Source organism: Lepisma saccharinum, chromosome 23 (assembly GCF_977018435.1).
Source record: "Lepisma saccharinum chromosome 23, izLepSacc3.1, whole genome shotgun sequence".
Taxonomy (NCBI): domain Eukaryota; kingdom Metazoa; phylum Arthropoda; class Insecta; order Zygentoma; family Lepismatidae; genus Lepisma; species Lepisma saccharinum.
In genome coordinates this window covers 13,636,615-13,650,989 of record NC_139251.1, presented here as the reverse complement: position 1 = coordinate 13,650,989, position 14,375 = coordinate 13,636,615, and the positions used below count along the sequence as shown (strand labels likewise).

The window sequence follows — 14,375 nt, the reverse complement described above, 5'->3', positions numbered from 1 at the left end:
CAAAGTGTTAACATAGTATTTTTTTTTCTTTTGCCTCTCTTGGCTAATCGTGACAGAGGTGACAAACGGTGGGACAAACACATATAGAGGACACAACACTTGCCCTGAAAAGAATTACCCTGGTGTAGTGCCAGCCCACAAAAAACTTATCCCAGGGTGCACCACATGAAAGAAAGGTTGGCTTTTGAGTACCTTCAGAAGAGCCCACTCCTTAGAGCATGCACTCCAATTAGAAATTTCCTGCATCTTTGATTAACATGTATTTAACTACCCTCCAAAAGGCAGAAACGCCAATGGTTGAACACCAGCAGAGATTTTTAGAGATTCGTTGGCAGTGCAATAATTTTAATGTATTTTATATAGATGGGTCCAAGTCAGTCAAATCAGTTGGTTGTGCATTTGTTACGGACTCCTAAAGTTCCAGTTACTCTTTACACAGCAGAGCTGTATGAAATTCTGAAGGCATTGGACATTGCTCACTTTCACGCTATGAAAAAAGTCCTGTTTGCACCGATTCAACCAGTGTGCTCCAGAGTCTGGAATCTCAAACTTCCAGGCATCCTGCAGTGCAGCACATCCTTCAATGGCTCATGTTCTTATCTACCAGTGCTCTAGCTATAATTGATATATTTTTATTGAATGGAACTTTCTCCAAGTTTTCCATAATGCTCAATTTTTTACAGAGTACTCAGTACACTGCCACTTGAAATTTACTTTACAATAGCTTTTATAGCAATCACTTATTTAATACTATTTTGTGATATAAATAACAAAACAAATTCAATAATAAAATAAAATGACATATCTGGGCATTTTATATAAATGAATTGGTTGGGTAAATACTAGGAAGATAATTTATTCTCCACAACTTAGATATTGTTCTAGGTAAAAGTTAAAAAAGCATGATCGATTTTGCTACCTTTCTGACTAGGGTTTCTCAGGCATATCAGAAAGTTGGAAATTTGATGGTGTTTTTAACTTTATATGTGGAACAATGAGTAGTTTGTTCAGAATAGATGTCTGGAAATGTGGTAAGTACAAAGGTTACAAGTTTTCTAGAAGTGGGCACTTTTTCACAACATATGCATCTAAATATTTTTACACTTTTGACAAGCAAATATTTACATATTAGCACAATATCAATCTATAATGCAAAATGAACACATATCTATGTATTCAAAATAGAGCATGCTACTGAAGTTACAATTGTTAGTACTTCTTAGGAAGAATAAAGTTAACAAAATAAAAATATAATTATAAAACATTGAATGTACTGAAGATCTTATATAGCTGTTTCGTTCCATTTCAAATAAGGCAGGTAAGATGCATGACTATACCGCGTGAGGCACCTAAAAGTACCACCTGAAATAGCGAAGAAACCAGAAACAGTAGCGATGTGAGGTTTGCGGGAAACAATAATATCAAATGGGGCTCGTAAATCGGAGGTATGGGGTGGGTAGAAAAATATCGACAAATGGGGCATCTGGAGCAAAGTCATATTTTTTTAAATGGAACGATATACAATAACATGCATAATATAAAAGAGCACATGCAGAGAAACACAACGCCGTTGGTCTTATGCATCTACTGCACATAGGAACGAAGATATGGCCATGTGAAAATATGTAAACAAACTAACAAGTGGCCCACTTGACCGTCAGTACCACGGCATTTAAGACTTCTCAGGTGCCTGACAGAACTGCCTTTACGCAGAGCAAGTTTTGATAGCAGGTCCATGAGATCGTGTTAGTTCATAGCAAGCAGTCGTAGTGGTAAGAGCGAAGATTATGGTGTTCACAAACATACAAAAAGCGGACATGATCCTGATTTATGGGGAATGCCGAAAGAATGCCTCAGAAGCCTATCATGTGTACGCAGAGAGATATCTGGACAGACGACAGCCATCTCGATGTCTGTTTAGTAAGTTATTTATTAAATTAAGAGACACCGGAAGTGTAACACCACGAGCACGTGTGCGGAACAAGCCAACTACAGGTGAGGCAGGTGCAGTGGCGATTTCTCTGGGTGTGTAAGTCGTGTGTCAACGGCCAAAGGAAAATGAAATAAAGAAGAAAGTATCTGTACTTTTATAAATTACGATTTTGAGCGTTTTTCTTCAATTGTCAGTCACGAGTGCCCGGTAGTTTCGAACGTGGCGCAGCACGCAGTGGTTGTCAGGCAGGCAGATCGGTCCGTGACGGGCAAGGCGTTGCGAGGAAATCCAACGTCTTACCACTGCCAAAACATAGCATGACCGCGCATGCGCACCCTGCCACCCACCACCATGGTTACCTTCTCAAGGCATTGTATTTGTTCCCAACGATTTGGCTTTCATTCGCCCCGCGTTGTTTTGCTCGTGATTGTTGTGCATTATTTTTTAAACGTGTGGTGTGAAGTGATGTGATTATTTTAAGATGGATAATAGTTAAAGGGTTGTGCAAAAGTATTTAAATAATTCATTTTCTTCGCTTTCGTATTCAGAGAAGAAACAAGTGATTGACAATAGTCGACCATGTTCGAATCTCACGATGTCAACATGTGTTAAAGGAAAAAGTTGTGCTGGAAAAGGTTTTGATAGACATTTTCGAAAAGAGCTCTATGAAATTTCAGACTGGCTTTGCGGGTGTGATGTGGTGAATAAATTTTACTGTTGGACATGTTTATTATTCTAGACTAAAAAAGGTGTTGGGAATTTTCAAGGGTATGCGGATTTGAATCATCTCAATACTACAGTGAGAAAACACAGCGAGTCTGAATTGCATCTTTATAATAAAGTTTCTTTAAATTTAGTAGTTTTGTTGCCACCCCTACTAGAATTGACGTTCTTTTGGATACTCAACGAAAAGCTGAAATAGAGCTACACAATGAAAAAGTAAAAGAGAACAGGGAAATATTAAAGAGGTTGATTAACGCCGTCTGCTATTTAGCAAAGCAAGAACTGCCATTCCGAGGCCATGAGGAAAATGCAGCATCTCTAAATAAGGGCAATTACATGGAATTCCTTATTGCAAGTGCCGAGTTTGATCCCTCATTAAAATAACATTTATTAAATTCTACAGTTTTTCGCGGTACTTTGGCAGGCATTCAAAATGATTTAATAAATTCAGTTTCGGATGTTCTGAGAGATGAAATCTACAATGAAATTCAAAACACAGACTTTGTGGCTAACATGGTCGATGAAACATCAGACATTAGCAAAAAATCTCAGGTGTCAACAGTGTTACGTTTTTTCTCGGCCTCACAGAAAAAAAGTCATTGAAAGATTTCTTGGATTTCATGACATGAGTGCCGATAAAACTGCAGGAGCTCTTTTTAGTCACGTGACTGAAATAATGGATAAATATAAGTGTGGGGATAAATTAATTGCCCAGACATACGATGGCTATTCTGTAATGAGTGGTAATTTGAATGGCCTTCAAAGTAAATTTTTGGAAAATTATCCGAAAGCTTTTTATACGAATTGTTATGTTCATGTAATGAACTTGGTGCTGCAACAATCGTTAGAATGTAACAAAGAGCTTAAGGTGTTCTTTTGTGGTCTTAAATCACTTAAATCTCATTCTCCAAAGATGTTACACGAACTTTCTGCTTTCCTGTCCAGAAAGCTCCCGTTATTAGCTCCTACCAGATGAAATTTTACCTCTAGGTTAGTGTGGACAGTCAATGACAACAGAGAAGCACTGCTTATGTTTTTTGAACATGTTAGTGAAAGTGGAGACTTCGATCATTTGACTGCAATGACTCCAGAGGATTTTCTAGCTTCTTGAAGGACTTCGAAAATATATTTTTAAAAATGGCTTTATCCAACTTGCTTGCCTTTTCAGACGTATTATTCAGTATATTGCAGTCTAAAAATGTTGATATTTTGTATTGCAGTAATAAAATTACTGAATTTCAACAACAGCTGAAAAAGGAAAGTGAGAATTTCGAAACACTATGGAATTCTATAACTGGTGCAGTAGAAGAGGAAGAGATTGTTGAAATGAAAAGGAGGCGACTGAACAACGAATCACAGAAAGACCACTGCCGGAGGATTTTCTTTGAAATCATTGATAATATCAGCAACCAGATAACAATTAGATTCGCATCATTTGAAAAATTGCAATATTTTGATTTACTAAATCCCACAAAACTTGAATAAAAGACAAAACTTTCCTTACCATCTCGTACATAAATTGTAGGAAAGTTATGGCAGTGTGTTTAATTTAACCAAACTGCAGAAGAATGAACTTTATGTTTGGTATGCTTCCACTGAAGGATCAGAGAAAACACCAATTGAGATTGTAAATTATCACGAATCTAGTGGGTGAGTTTACATAAATATATAAATTAGCAGTGTTGATCGCAACAATTCCTTCCACGACGTCATCTGTCGAGAGAACGTTCTCATCACTGAAGAGGATCCACACATTCTGCCGATCTACTCAACCGGATGACGAATTTAAGTCTTATCTCCATCCAGAAAGAATTACTTTCTAAGCTGCGAGAAGGGGATAAATCCAAATTTTATGAGGCGGTGATCAGCGCATTTCTCTCTAAAGAAAGAAGAATAGACTGGAATTCAAGTAACTAAGTAATGAGCAGTTGATTTTTCAAATTTTACTTTTTGGAAGGATAAATGAAGGGTAAGGGGAAAAACCGGGAATGTGCATTTTAGCGATTTTTCAATGAACGGGTCGTTCTTATGTCCACGGTGTTTTTTTATGGGTGATAGGTAGGAGTTCCAGCAACCCCTCTGGTTGCAAACTCGTGCTTTAAAAATTAATTGTATGGCGAAGTATTGAACATATTAATTTTCTCCTTACCCTTCAAATATATTAATACTTTAAATGAAGTATTTACTTCATTTAAAATAATTTATGTAATTTAATGTTTTTCTAAATATTTATAAATTTACACCAAAAAGGTACGGAGAAAATTTGTAATATTGGTTCACAAAAATGAGAGGTGGAGGGGGTTAACATTCCTTCTTTGCCAACGCCTGAAGTTCAGGGTCAGGAGATGCCACTGGGCAGGTGCAAAAAATGTTCTCGCCGCTGTTGCTGTGAATCCACACGTTAGCTCCCGTGAAATTGCCAGGGATGCTGGGCTGGGATGAGTCAGCGAAGTGTATTGCCCATTCTGCACACACACAAGTTTCACCCATATCATATCTCCCTCCATCAGGAACTTCACGGGAATGATTTTGTGGACAGTGTTCGGTTTTGCACATGGTTGTTACGACAGGACACACCCGATTTGTCACGTATCCTCTTCACTGACGAGGCAACTTTTACCAAACATGGAAATGTCAACCTAAGGAACATGCACTATTGGTCGGTGACGAATCCACATTGGCTTCGCCAAGTGGAACACCAGCGCCCATGGAGTGTGAACGTGTGGTGTGGTATAGTGGGTGAACATCTCATTGGCCCTTTTTTTATACAAGGGACACTGAATGCTGACCGATACATACAGTTTTTACAACATGAACTGCCTGTACTATTGGAGGACATACCACTTCAGACAAGGAAGGACATGTGGTACCAACATGACGGGTGCCCAGCTCACAGTGCAAGACGCGCTACAGCATGTGTGGAAAATACATTTCCAAATCGTTGGATTGGACGTGGAGGGCCTGTCAAATGGCCGGCTCGTTCCCCAGATTTGACACCGTTAGACTTTTTCCTGTGGAGAAAGCTGAAGGACATTGTCTACCGGGATGTGCCAACAACTCCAGAGGATATGCAACACCGCATTACTGCGGCCTGTAGGGACATTCCCTACGAGATGCTACATTCTGTGCAACGATCTTTGCGTGGGCGCCTCGTTGCCTGTATCGCAGCTGACAGCCACCACTTTGAACACACACTTTGACAGGTTTTCGCTTCTTACGCAGTGGTTCTTCGACATACTGTCATGGTCATTTTCATTATGTTGTAACACTGTCAAATACATGGTGCTGACGATGTCTACTGTATTTTTTCTTCCTTTAACACGTTCTGTCTTCATCTTGTTCAATGGCTTCCGACATCTCATACTTGTACATGCCGTGGTACTGACGGTCAAGTGGGCCACTTGTTAGTTTGTTTACATATTTTCACATGGCCATATCTTCGTTCCTATGTGCAGTAGATGCATGAGACCAACGGCGTTGTGTTTCTCTGCGTGTGCTCTTTTATATTATGCATGTTATTGTATATCGTTCCATTTAAAAAAATATGACTTTGCTCCAGATGCCCCATTTGTCGATATTTTTCAACCCACTCCATACCTCCGATTTACGAGCCCCATTTGATATTATTGTTTCCCGCAAACCTCACATCGCTACTGTTTCTGGTTTCTTCGCTATTTCAGGTGGTACTTTTAGGTGCCTCACGCGGTATATTAAAACCTGAAATGTTATTTTTTTTTTCCTGTATGTGATAAAGTTACGGGCTGATAAAGATGTACCGGTAACAAAAAGTGCATATTGTTCATGCTTCTTTTTAAAGTTACGCTGGGAAGGAATGAAGAGAGAGAAATGTTTGCAGTCTATTTTTATTTGAAAGAGCCACAATACTACTTGATGGGAATAACAATAAAACAATTCTAGGAGCCAAAATAATAGGTATCATTCATTACTCTACTATCATTAGTTTATAAGATATAAAATTATTTACAGTGATACATAATTTCAAATTCCTCCTTGAAAAACAGCCTTCCTTGGCACTGAAGCTGATACCATAGAAAACAGGTGGTATATTAAAGGTCACAGAAACCATCCAAACCCAAAAGTTGGCTGGATCTAGTGTAGGCATTCCTCATAAGGACAGTTCTTGGCCTGAAACCAACAAACCAAGGAGAACCACAACCAAACAGGAAAGTAGAAGTATTACCGCATGTGAAGCTACACAAAGAAGTGCATGTTAAGACAAATGTAACAAACTGATTCGCAGAGCACCAGAGATGTATTGTTCATAATGCTCCACTACACCTGTTTTAGAGTATTTTTGAATTCTCTGCCATATGAATTATGTGCTCTGTAGACCATATTCAAGGCTCATTGATTCCTACTTCAAAATTTCCTATAAGAAAGATCCTACATAGTAATGAAAAATTATGAGCAAGTGGTTAAATGTTCATAATACAGCATTGTTAATTGTTCATAATACAACATTGTGAAATAAACTTTAACCAACAATGTTCTTTTTTTTTTTTTGCTTATTCTTCTGTAATAAAGCCGTCCATGTATGCACAGTATTCATACTTTTAGTAATAAGTGCCTAGCAAATAAGGTTAATGTTCTAGGATTGATAACATTAACCAGCAGCCAAATATTTCCTACGTCCTCACTGGATGTCTGTTACAGAGTATTTGCACATAAAATTGGTGTGATCTCTGAAACCAACATCATCACCACCACCAGAAATCAAAGGGGATTAATGGGACAGCTGCATGTGTGGTCGGTCCAGCACAATACATTTTCTCGAACGACCACCGACATGTCAATATACAGATGGGAGTTCCCCTCGACAAATCGACAGTTTGACTGGGCCGACCCAGCGGCAGCTGAAAGGGCAGAGCCGCCGTGCCGTGGCACTACCCTCAAGAGAAATGCATACCTCGCCAAAGTATTGTTAAATTAATACATTTACAATTTACAGACAAGGAGATTCGAATCTCGCAATCCGTCAAGCTCGTGGTGGATAGACTTGGGTCAAGCTGACGACCGCCCCAACCAACACGCTGCATCGCCAGCTGTTTCGTACTCTCGCGAGGCCCGAGCCCTCCAAGAGCTGGCCTGACCAAGTTGACACATGAGCAGAGGGTGGAAGAAGTCTCAGCTGGAAACAAGGGAGGGGAGGGGGATAGCCATGCTGGTCATGACACACCAGCCGAGCCCGTTTTCGGCGACGAGGGACATAGTTGCCACCTTTGGAGATAAGTCACTAAATGTGACTGATTTGTAAGACCCATTGGGAAGCAATTCGTCAGAAAGGTACTATCTACTTTTCTGCCTACTTTTGGAAAAAAAACGTAGTATTTAGCCAAAGTTAAATGAACATTTAGATATAAGGTAAATGCGTCTAAAGGGCCATCCAGACATTCATATTTTTTTAGATAGCAAAAAATCCTATGGTGATGCGAGTTTCCTTTGACATTTCGACAATTTATTTAATATATATGTCTAGGATATTTTCGACGTCCAGTTGGAATACATGTGCATGGGGGAGGAGAAGGTGAGAGGATTTATTTTTCCCTTTCTCTTGTAATTGTTGTGTCTTTAGGGAAGTGTCCTGTAGTGTATAAAAGATAGGTTAGTGAGTGAAGACGAATCGGATTAGTGCATTATTACTTATTACGCACACTGTTTTCCACGATACCAAACGAGGATAAATTAAAAGCTAAACATCTTGACCAGTGGCGCAACCAAAAGGAGGGGCATTGCAGAGGGTTTTTCCTTCGATTTTTTGATCCCGTTGGCACTACCCATCATAGTAGCTGCGAGCCCCACAGGGCCAACCTATGAAAAGATGCAGACCCCCCCGAGTTATAAATTTCAGTTGTGTCAAGGAAAATATGTTGTTAAAATAGCCCCCTTCGAGACAACCCCAAAGGTCGCATGGGAAAGCAAAAAGGCTGGAATTTAGATTTTGCTTTCTTGGAACCTGCCTTTCACCAAACTGAGAGAAAATAGAAAGTTGGAAGGATATAAGAAAAATTGGTAACAGTCTGTTATAGGGAAAACACATTTCGGCAATTTTACAGGAGAAAGTATTCGGCCGGTAAAACGTATTTTTCGACATTAATGTCTCTCCGATGCACAAAAGCTCTTGCCTCCACTACCTTCGACTATGTGATCCAAATGTTCAGTGCATTCGATGATGTAACCCCTATCCGGTGTTTCCAACGATGCCATTATTTTCCCAGAACATGACAATTTTAACTATGTTTGCCTAACCTAACAGAACCTTGCCGTGTATGGTTCGTGGGGCAAATAATGGTTTGTAAGACTATCCATAAATGGTGTGTGGGGCTATGCATGCATGGTTCGTGAAGTTTTGGAACCCGGAAAAAATACAAAATCTGTAACACGAAAGTATGATTTTTTTGGTTAAGAAGGTTGGAAACATTGCATACCAACAGATGATAGACAACGCTAGTCAAGATTTGCCCGCCATATTGCATGTAACAGAACCGAAAAAGCAACGAACAGTAAATACTCGTTGCATAAATACACAATGTATAATAGGTAAGGTAAACATCCCTAAGTTCGACAGGTTAAGGAAAATGTTTGCAGTTAATTGCTTGTAGTGGCTTTCGTATTTCATAAATGCGAGTAATTATTTTTTTGCCTTAACGTTTAAAGATTCTACTTTCACCCAAAAAGTATTTTGCATTCCAACAGTTAAGTTACATAATTATTAAAAAATCAAAAAGTGAATCCTACAATATGTCCCTAAGTTCGACACCCTGTCCTTAATTTCGACAGTTTGTGTACCAAAATTCGACACCCCCTTATATCTCAACATCAGACACTAAATATGCAGATGTTAATAATACCAATAACTGGTCATGTCCTTCTATTGGCATTTCATTGTATTCAACTAAATTTACAGATTTATCAGGGCATGAACTGAACAAAAAAAGATTTGTTGTTAACCCCCCTCTTTTATGCTCCACAAAATTTTCAAATATTAACATGAATTACTTACCATGCCAAAGGCTAGGTACATCAAAGCAAATAAAACACTGAAAATGTTGATTGCGTTTATATTACAACTTTGAAACATAGTTTTACAGGGTGATTCCCAATGGTGTATCAAAAACAAAAAAAACATTTTGAGGACTAACTGTAACATTTACTTAGCCAAGCCTAGATGCTAAGGAACAATTGCTGTTGGTATCTGGGATATTGGTAACATTATATATAACACTAATAATTAATTAACATAAACTTTAAACAAATGCAAAACAACTTTCTGTCTGAAGTTAGGTGTGAGTCCTCAAAATCAAAGACCTAACTCTTAGACATGTACTTTTTTCTTGAAAACATATCTGACCCTTTCCCCGTTCATTACCAAATCTGGCAACTCAACACGACCAATAATTTGAGGGTCTGACATGAATGAAACATTACTTTCATTGGTGACAAATTCCTCCTTGGCCACATCAACACTCTTAAGTCCAATCACTTTCATTACATCTTCCAGCATCTCCTGAACAACACAGACGTAATTAAATTTTGATGCATTTCTTTTCCCCCCTAAAAATTCCACAAAAATGAAATGCCCTTCTTTTACATCACTTTCATCGACAATCTCTAATGTCATTTCATCTGACTCCTCCTCTTGCCAGTGAGATTCACTTTTTTCAAAGACAGTGCACTTTCATCTGAAGATTCTGAGTCACTCACATCAACCAATTTCTTTCCCTTTTTGCCTAAACTCTTTGTCTTCTAGTTCTGTGTAGCAAGTTTCTTCAGCTCTCTAGCTCTTCTGCTTCATCTACTTGATGCTTTTTCTCCTCCTTTGTTAGCAGTGGTAGCGTCATCGCCTTGTAATCAAGGGGTCCCAGGTTCGATCCCCAATGCAGGCACATAATGGTTTGGATCCCACTTTAAGATGAAGGTCCAGTCCTGATTAGCCTTACTGTGCATAAAGTGAACTTAAAACTCAAAATCAATCCTCCTCCTTTGTAAAGTATTTGATCATTTAAGGAGATGTAATCACAGCAGGCAGTCTTTCTCTTTGCTTTCTTGGAAGTTTTTGAACTTGGCCAAATGAAACTAAAGTAAGGAACAAATTAAGCTGAGTTTAATGTAAATTAATTATCAAGCGGCTCAAGTGTACAACCTTTGTTCCTCGATGTTTCTGCATTGTAAGTGGCTAGAACTTAACGAAAATTGTTCGTTTTTGTACCAGAAATGCAAAAACAATCACTTAAAGTGAAAATGACGTGTAGAATTTGAGATTTCCAGAGCTTTGGGAAATTTGGAACATTTCCCACCCCAACCCAAAATATTCTGTCCCACACACTCCTACATTTTTCACAAAATCGTAGAACAAGGAAAATTGTGTACTGTATGAGGCCAAATTTTAGTTCTGTGTAATATTTATCATTAATGAGGCAAATTTTGCAACATTTTCGCAGAATTGTTAAGAACATTAAAAAATCGTACACAAGATAAAATTTTCATCATTCAGCTATTTAATTTGCATGGAGTTTTAGTTCAGTTTATCACATTAAGCCAATATAAACACTTAATTATAACATGACATTTTTTGGTATTATTATTGCAATTTTGTATAGTTCAGGTCCCTCACAGTTAGTGACGAAAGGAAGAACGAGTGATTTCATGAAAATAGCAATGACACTAGAGAGATAAAGTATGCAAAAAGCCCAGAAATGACGTTTCAGGGAATGTCCCAAAATTCGACATGCACGGCACCAAACTTCAACACCCCCCTGTCGGATTAATGTTCCAATTGCCGTAGGGCAATGAAACTGGTATTTTCATGAATGGTAAACAAAATGCCTTTCAATGCACATCAAAACCCAACATTGTGTATTTTCGAATAAATTTCGACACTTGTCGAAATTTGGTGCACCATCCATTTTTGTGCTCATATGTTCGACACCCCCCTTATTTTGTTACATGAACAACCTTTGTCTGCCGCAACAGACTAGGAAGCTCAGAAAACAGCTCTAAAACAATAATAAAGTATTGAAATTTGTTTTGAAACAACACAAAACTGGTAAAAACCTTACGTAGAAAATTTACCTTCTTACGAAATACACTAAAAATCAATTGATTTTTCACAGTTAGCAAATAGTGTCGTCATAATTTCTCCCGCACTGCTGCTATGTCTCATCTGGTTCAACCGCCCTTTTCACGACGTGGGGTAAACCTGTACACTGTCCCATGATACATGCACGATTTTCTGCATTGCATAGTATCCTTATTTTTTACGATTTTTCAAACACCCTGTCGAACTTAGGCACATTGTCGAAATTAGGGACGTTTACCTTAAGTACGAATGTAAAAAGTGACGAAATGGACGAGTGAAATGTGTTTTCCCTATAACAGACTGGTACCAAAAAATTATACATAAAAGTCAATTTGCTCATGAGTGTGTACATGTCTGATCACTTTATGGCAAAATATTTTCTCTAAATTGTTTATGATATTAGGAGCAATAACATATAATCGGTAACACTTTACTATAGGGGTGACAGATTTCTTACTTTTTACAGGAGAAAGTACTTAGGCAAATCATTTTCTTTAGCGTTGTGAAAGTTCGTGAATGTAGTTTTGATCCATTTTAATGCGAAAGCATGTTGTTTTCTCCGAAAATCTCTGTCCGACAGGCTGTTTCTGCTGCCGCCATTTGCTTTCTGCACAAGAGCACAATGTTCCGTGTGTTAGATGACATAAACCCCGTAGTCAGTGTTTCAAACTCGTCGTGTTTTCACTATAACATGACGTGTCTAGTATTTTTAATTTTTTTTAATATTTTTTAACTAGGCTTGCCTTGCCTAACCTAACCTTACGAAAAATGGTTTGTGGGGCTAACGTGAATGGTTTTTGGGGCTCACGTGAATGGTTTGGGGGCTAACGTCAATGGTTTGTGAGGCTAACGTCAATGGTTTGTGAGGCTAACGTCAATGGTTTGTGAGGCTAATGTCAATGGTTTGTGAGGCTAACGTCAATGGTTTGCGAGGTATTAGCATAATTTCAAATCCAGGCACGAAAGTAGGTATTTTCCAGTGAACAAGGTTGCAACACTGCATAAATCGACAAAACACTATCAGAACGTGTGATGAACCAGTACGCTATCTCCATAATGTGTGTTACAGAATCGAAATAACGAGTAACAGTAAGTACTCGTAAATGTAAGAAATAGACATTCATTATTTCACCTAAAGAAATGTTCCGCATTCCAGTATAGTATGTTAGCAATGTAAAAAAGTGCGAAATAAATTATTTATAGGTGTCACCCCTATAGTAAAGTAGTACCGAAACTTATACTGGTGAAGATGAATAAAAAGTACAATGAGACATCAAAAGTTATTCCTTCACTAATACCAAAAGTAAACAGGCAAGCCACTGTGTTGTCAATGTCTGCAATAATTGAAGATTCTGACTAGGTGGACATATTAAGTAATTATAAGGAAGCACCATTTTTGTCATCCTGAAAGAGAAGGGGGGGTAATTTCCACATATAGTATTTTGGAGTTCGCGTATCTGGGTGTAAAAGTTTTCGAGTTAGAAATAAAATTGGCGCACAACAATTAACAATTTCTGAACACACACAAAATATCATGCCTGTTGAATCATTATTCATAAAAAAGCATGAATGTCATCATGTAACAAAATATAGCTATTATCGAATATAGTACTAGGTCTGCTCGACACAAACCTCTATGTACAGACAGAAAATTTTGAACAAGAAAAATGCACAAGCTTACCTGTTTGACATTGTTTGGAAGCTTCGACCACGGATATTTATTGCGAATGTGAAATTCCACTTCACCATTCATTCTCAGGCTCAAAATGATATTTTTGTAACAGATTCTAACCCCTTATGCTGAACATCAAAGACGGTCACTTTGGAAAATAACATAAACAGAAGTCATTTTGCACAGACATTGCAGTACATGTACCAATATCTAACAAAAACGTATTTACAAACATATCTTCTTTCTCTCGCATGACATTCGCTAGACTTACAGACTTTGCTAGATATTTTAACACTTTCCTTCGTTTGTTGTGTACATATCACAGATTATTTTACAGATGTTTGCATTTGCTACTTGTCTACCTTTGACCTTTCCTAATCATGTCATAAAGGATTCTCTACAAGACACCTTCAGGGAAGTGTCACATTGGTCAAATATGAACTCTGGTGTTGCAGACGTATTTGTTTTTCTCAAGGTACTCTACTAAACTTAGTTACTTAACCCCATAAAGCCACCAGGGTACGAAATTACGAGTTAGAATTTTTTCGGTGGTAGCATATAATCTGTGGGTGTCAGCCAGCAAAACCTTTGTCCTTGGAAATTTCGTTCGTCATTTCATTGCCTTAAGTTTTACATTGGAGAGCAATGGAGTTGCTATTCAACTATTTTCATTGAGTGAACACTGAACAGTTTCAAGCTCAAATTTATAATGTGTTTGTAAACCGTTTAGATAATGCAGCAAGTCATACATTTCCGAAAATGATATTCTTGTGAAGCTAAGAACGGGCTAAATATTAAATGTTTATGCAACACAACAGGGGTGCCCACAGGTGGGATTGTGGCGCAGATTGCGCCATCGAAATTGGGGGGGGGTCCTTAATGTAATATAATTTATATATAATTTCCAAAATAAATGTAAAGACGTTTACACCTTAGGTACACCATATTTA

The 14,375-nt window shown here is 38.1% G+C and overlaps 1 protein-coding gene across 2 annotated transcripts in view; it reads right to left on the bottom strand.

Moving 5' to 3' along the window:
* Positions 1–13,904, bottom strand: part of LOC146005236 (protein FAM91A1) — a 124,578-nt gene extending 110,674 nt beyond the window's left edge. The window contains exons 1-2 of one of the 2 annotated variants that reach the window (XM_083144320.1): positions 13,595–13,904; positions 13,435–13,517 (exon numbers count right to left, since the gene is read on the bottom strand). In XM_083144320.1, the coding sequence (XP_083000446.1) occupies positions 13,435–13,506 (72 nt within the window). In that variant the 5' untranslated portion in view covers positions 13,507–13,517; positions 13,595–13,904. Of the gene's footprint in view, positions 1–13,434 lie in introns of both variants that reach the window. The other variant, XM_083144319.1, reaches the window with a different exon arrangement.
* Between the last annotated feature and the right edge of the window lie 471 nt (positions 13,905–14,375).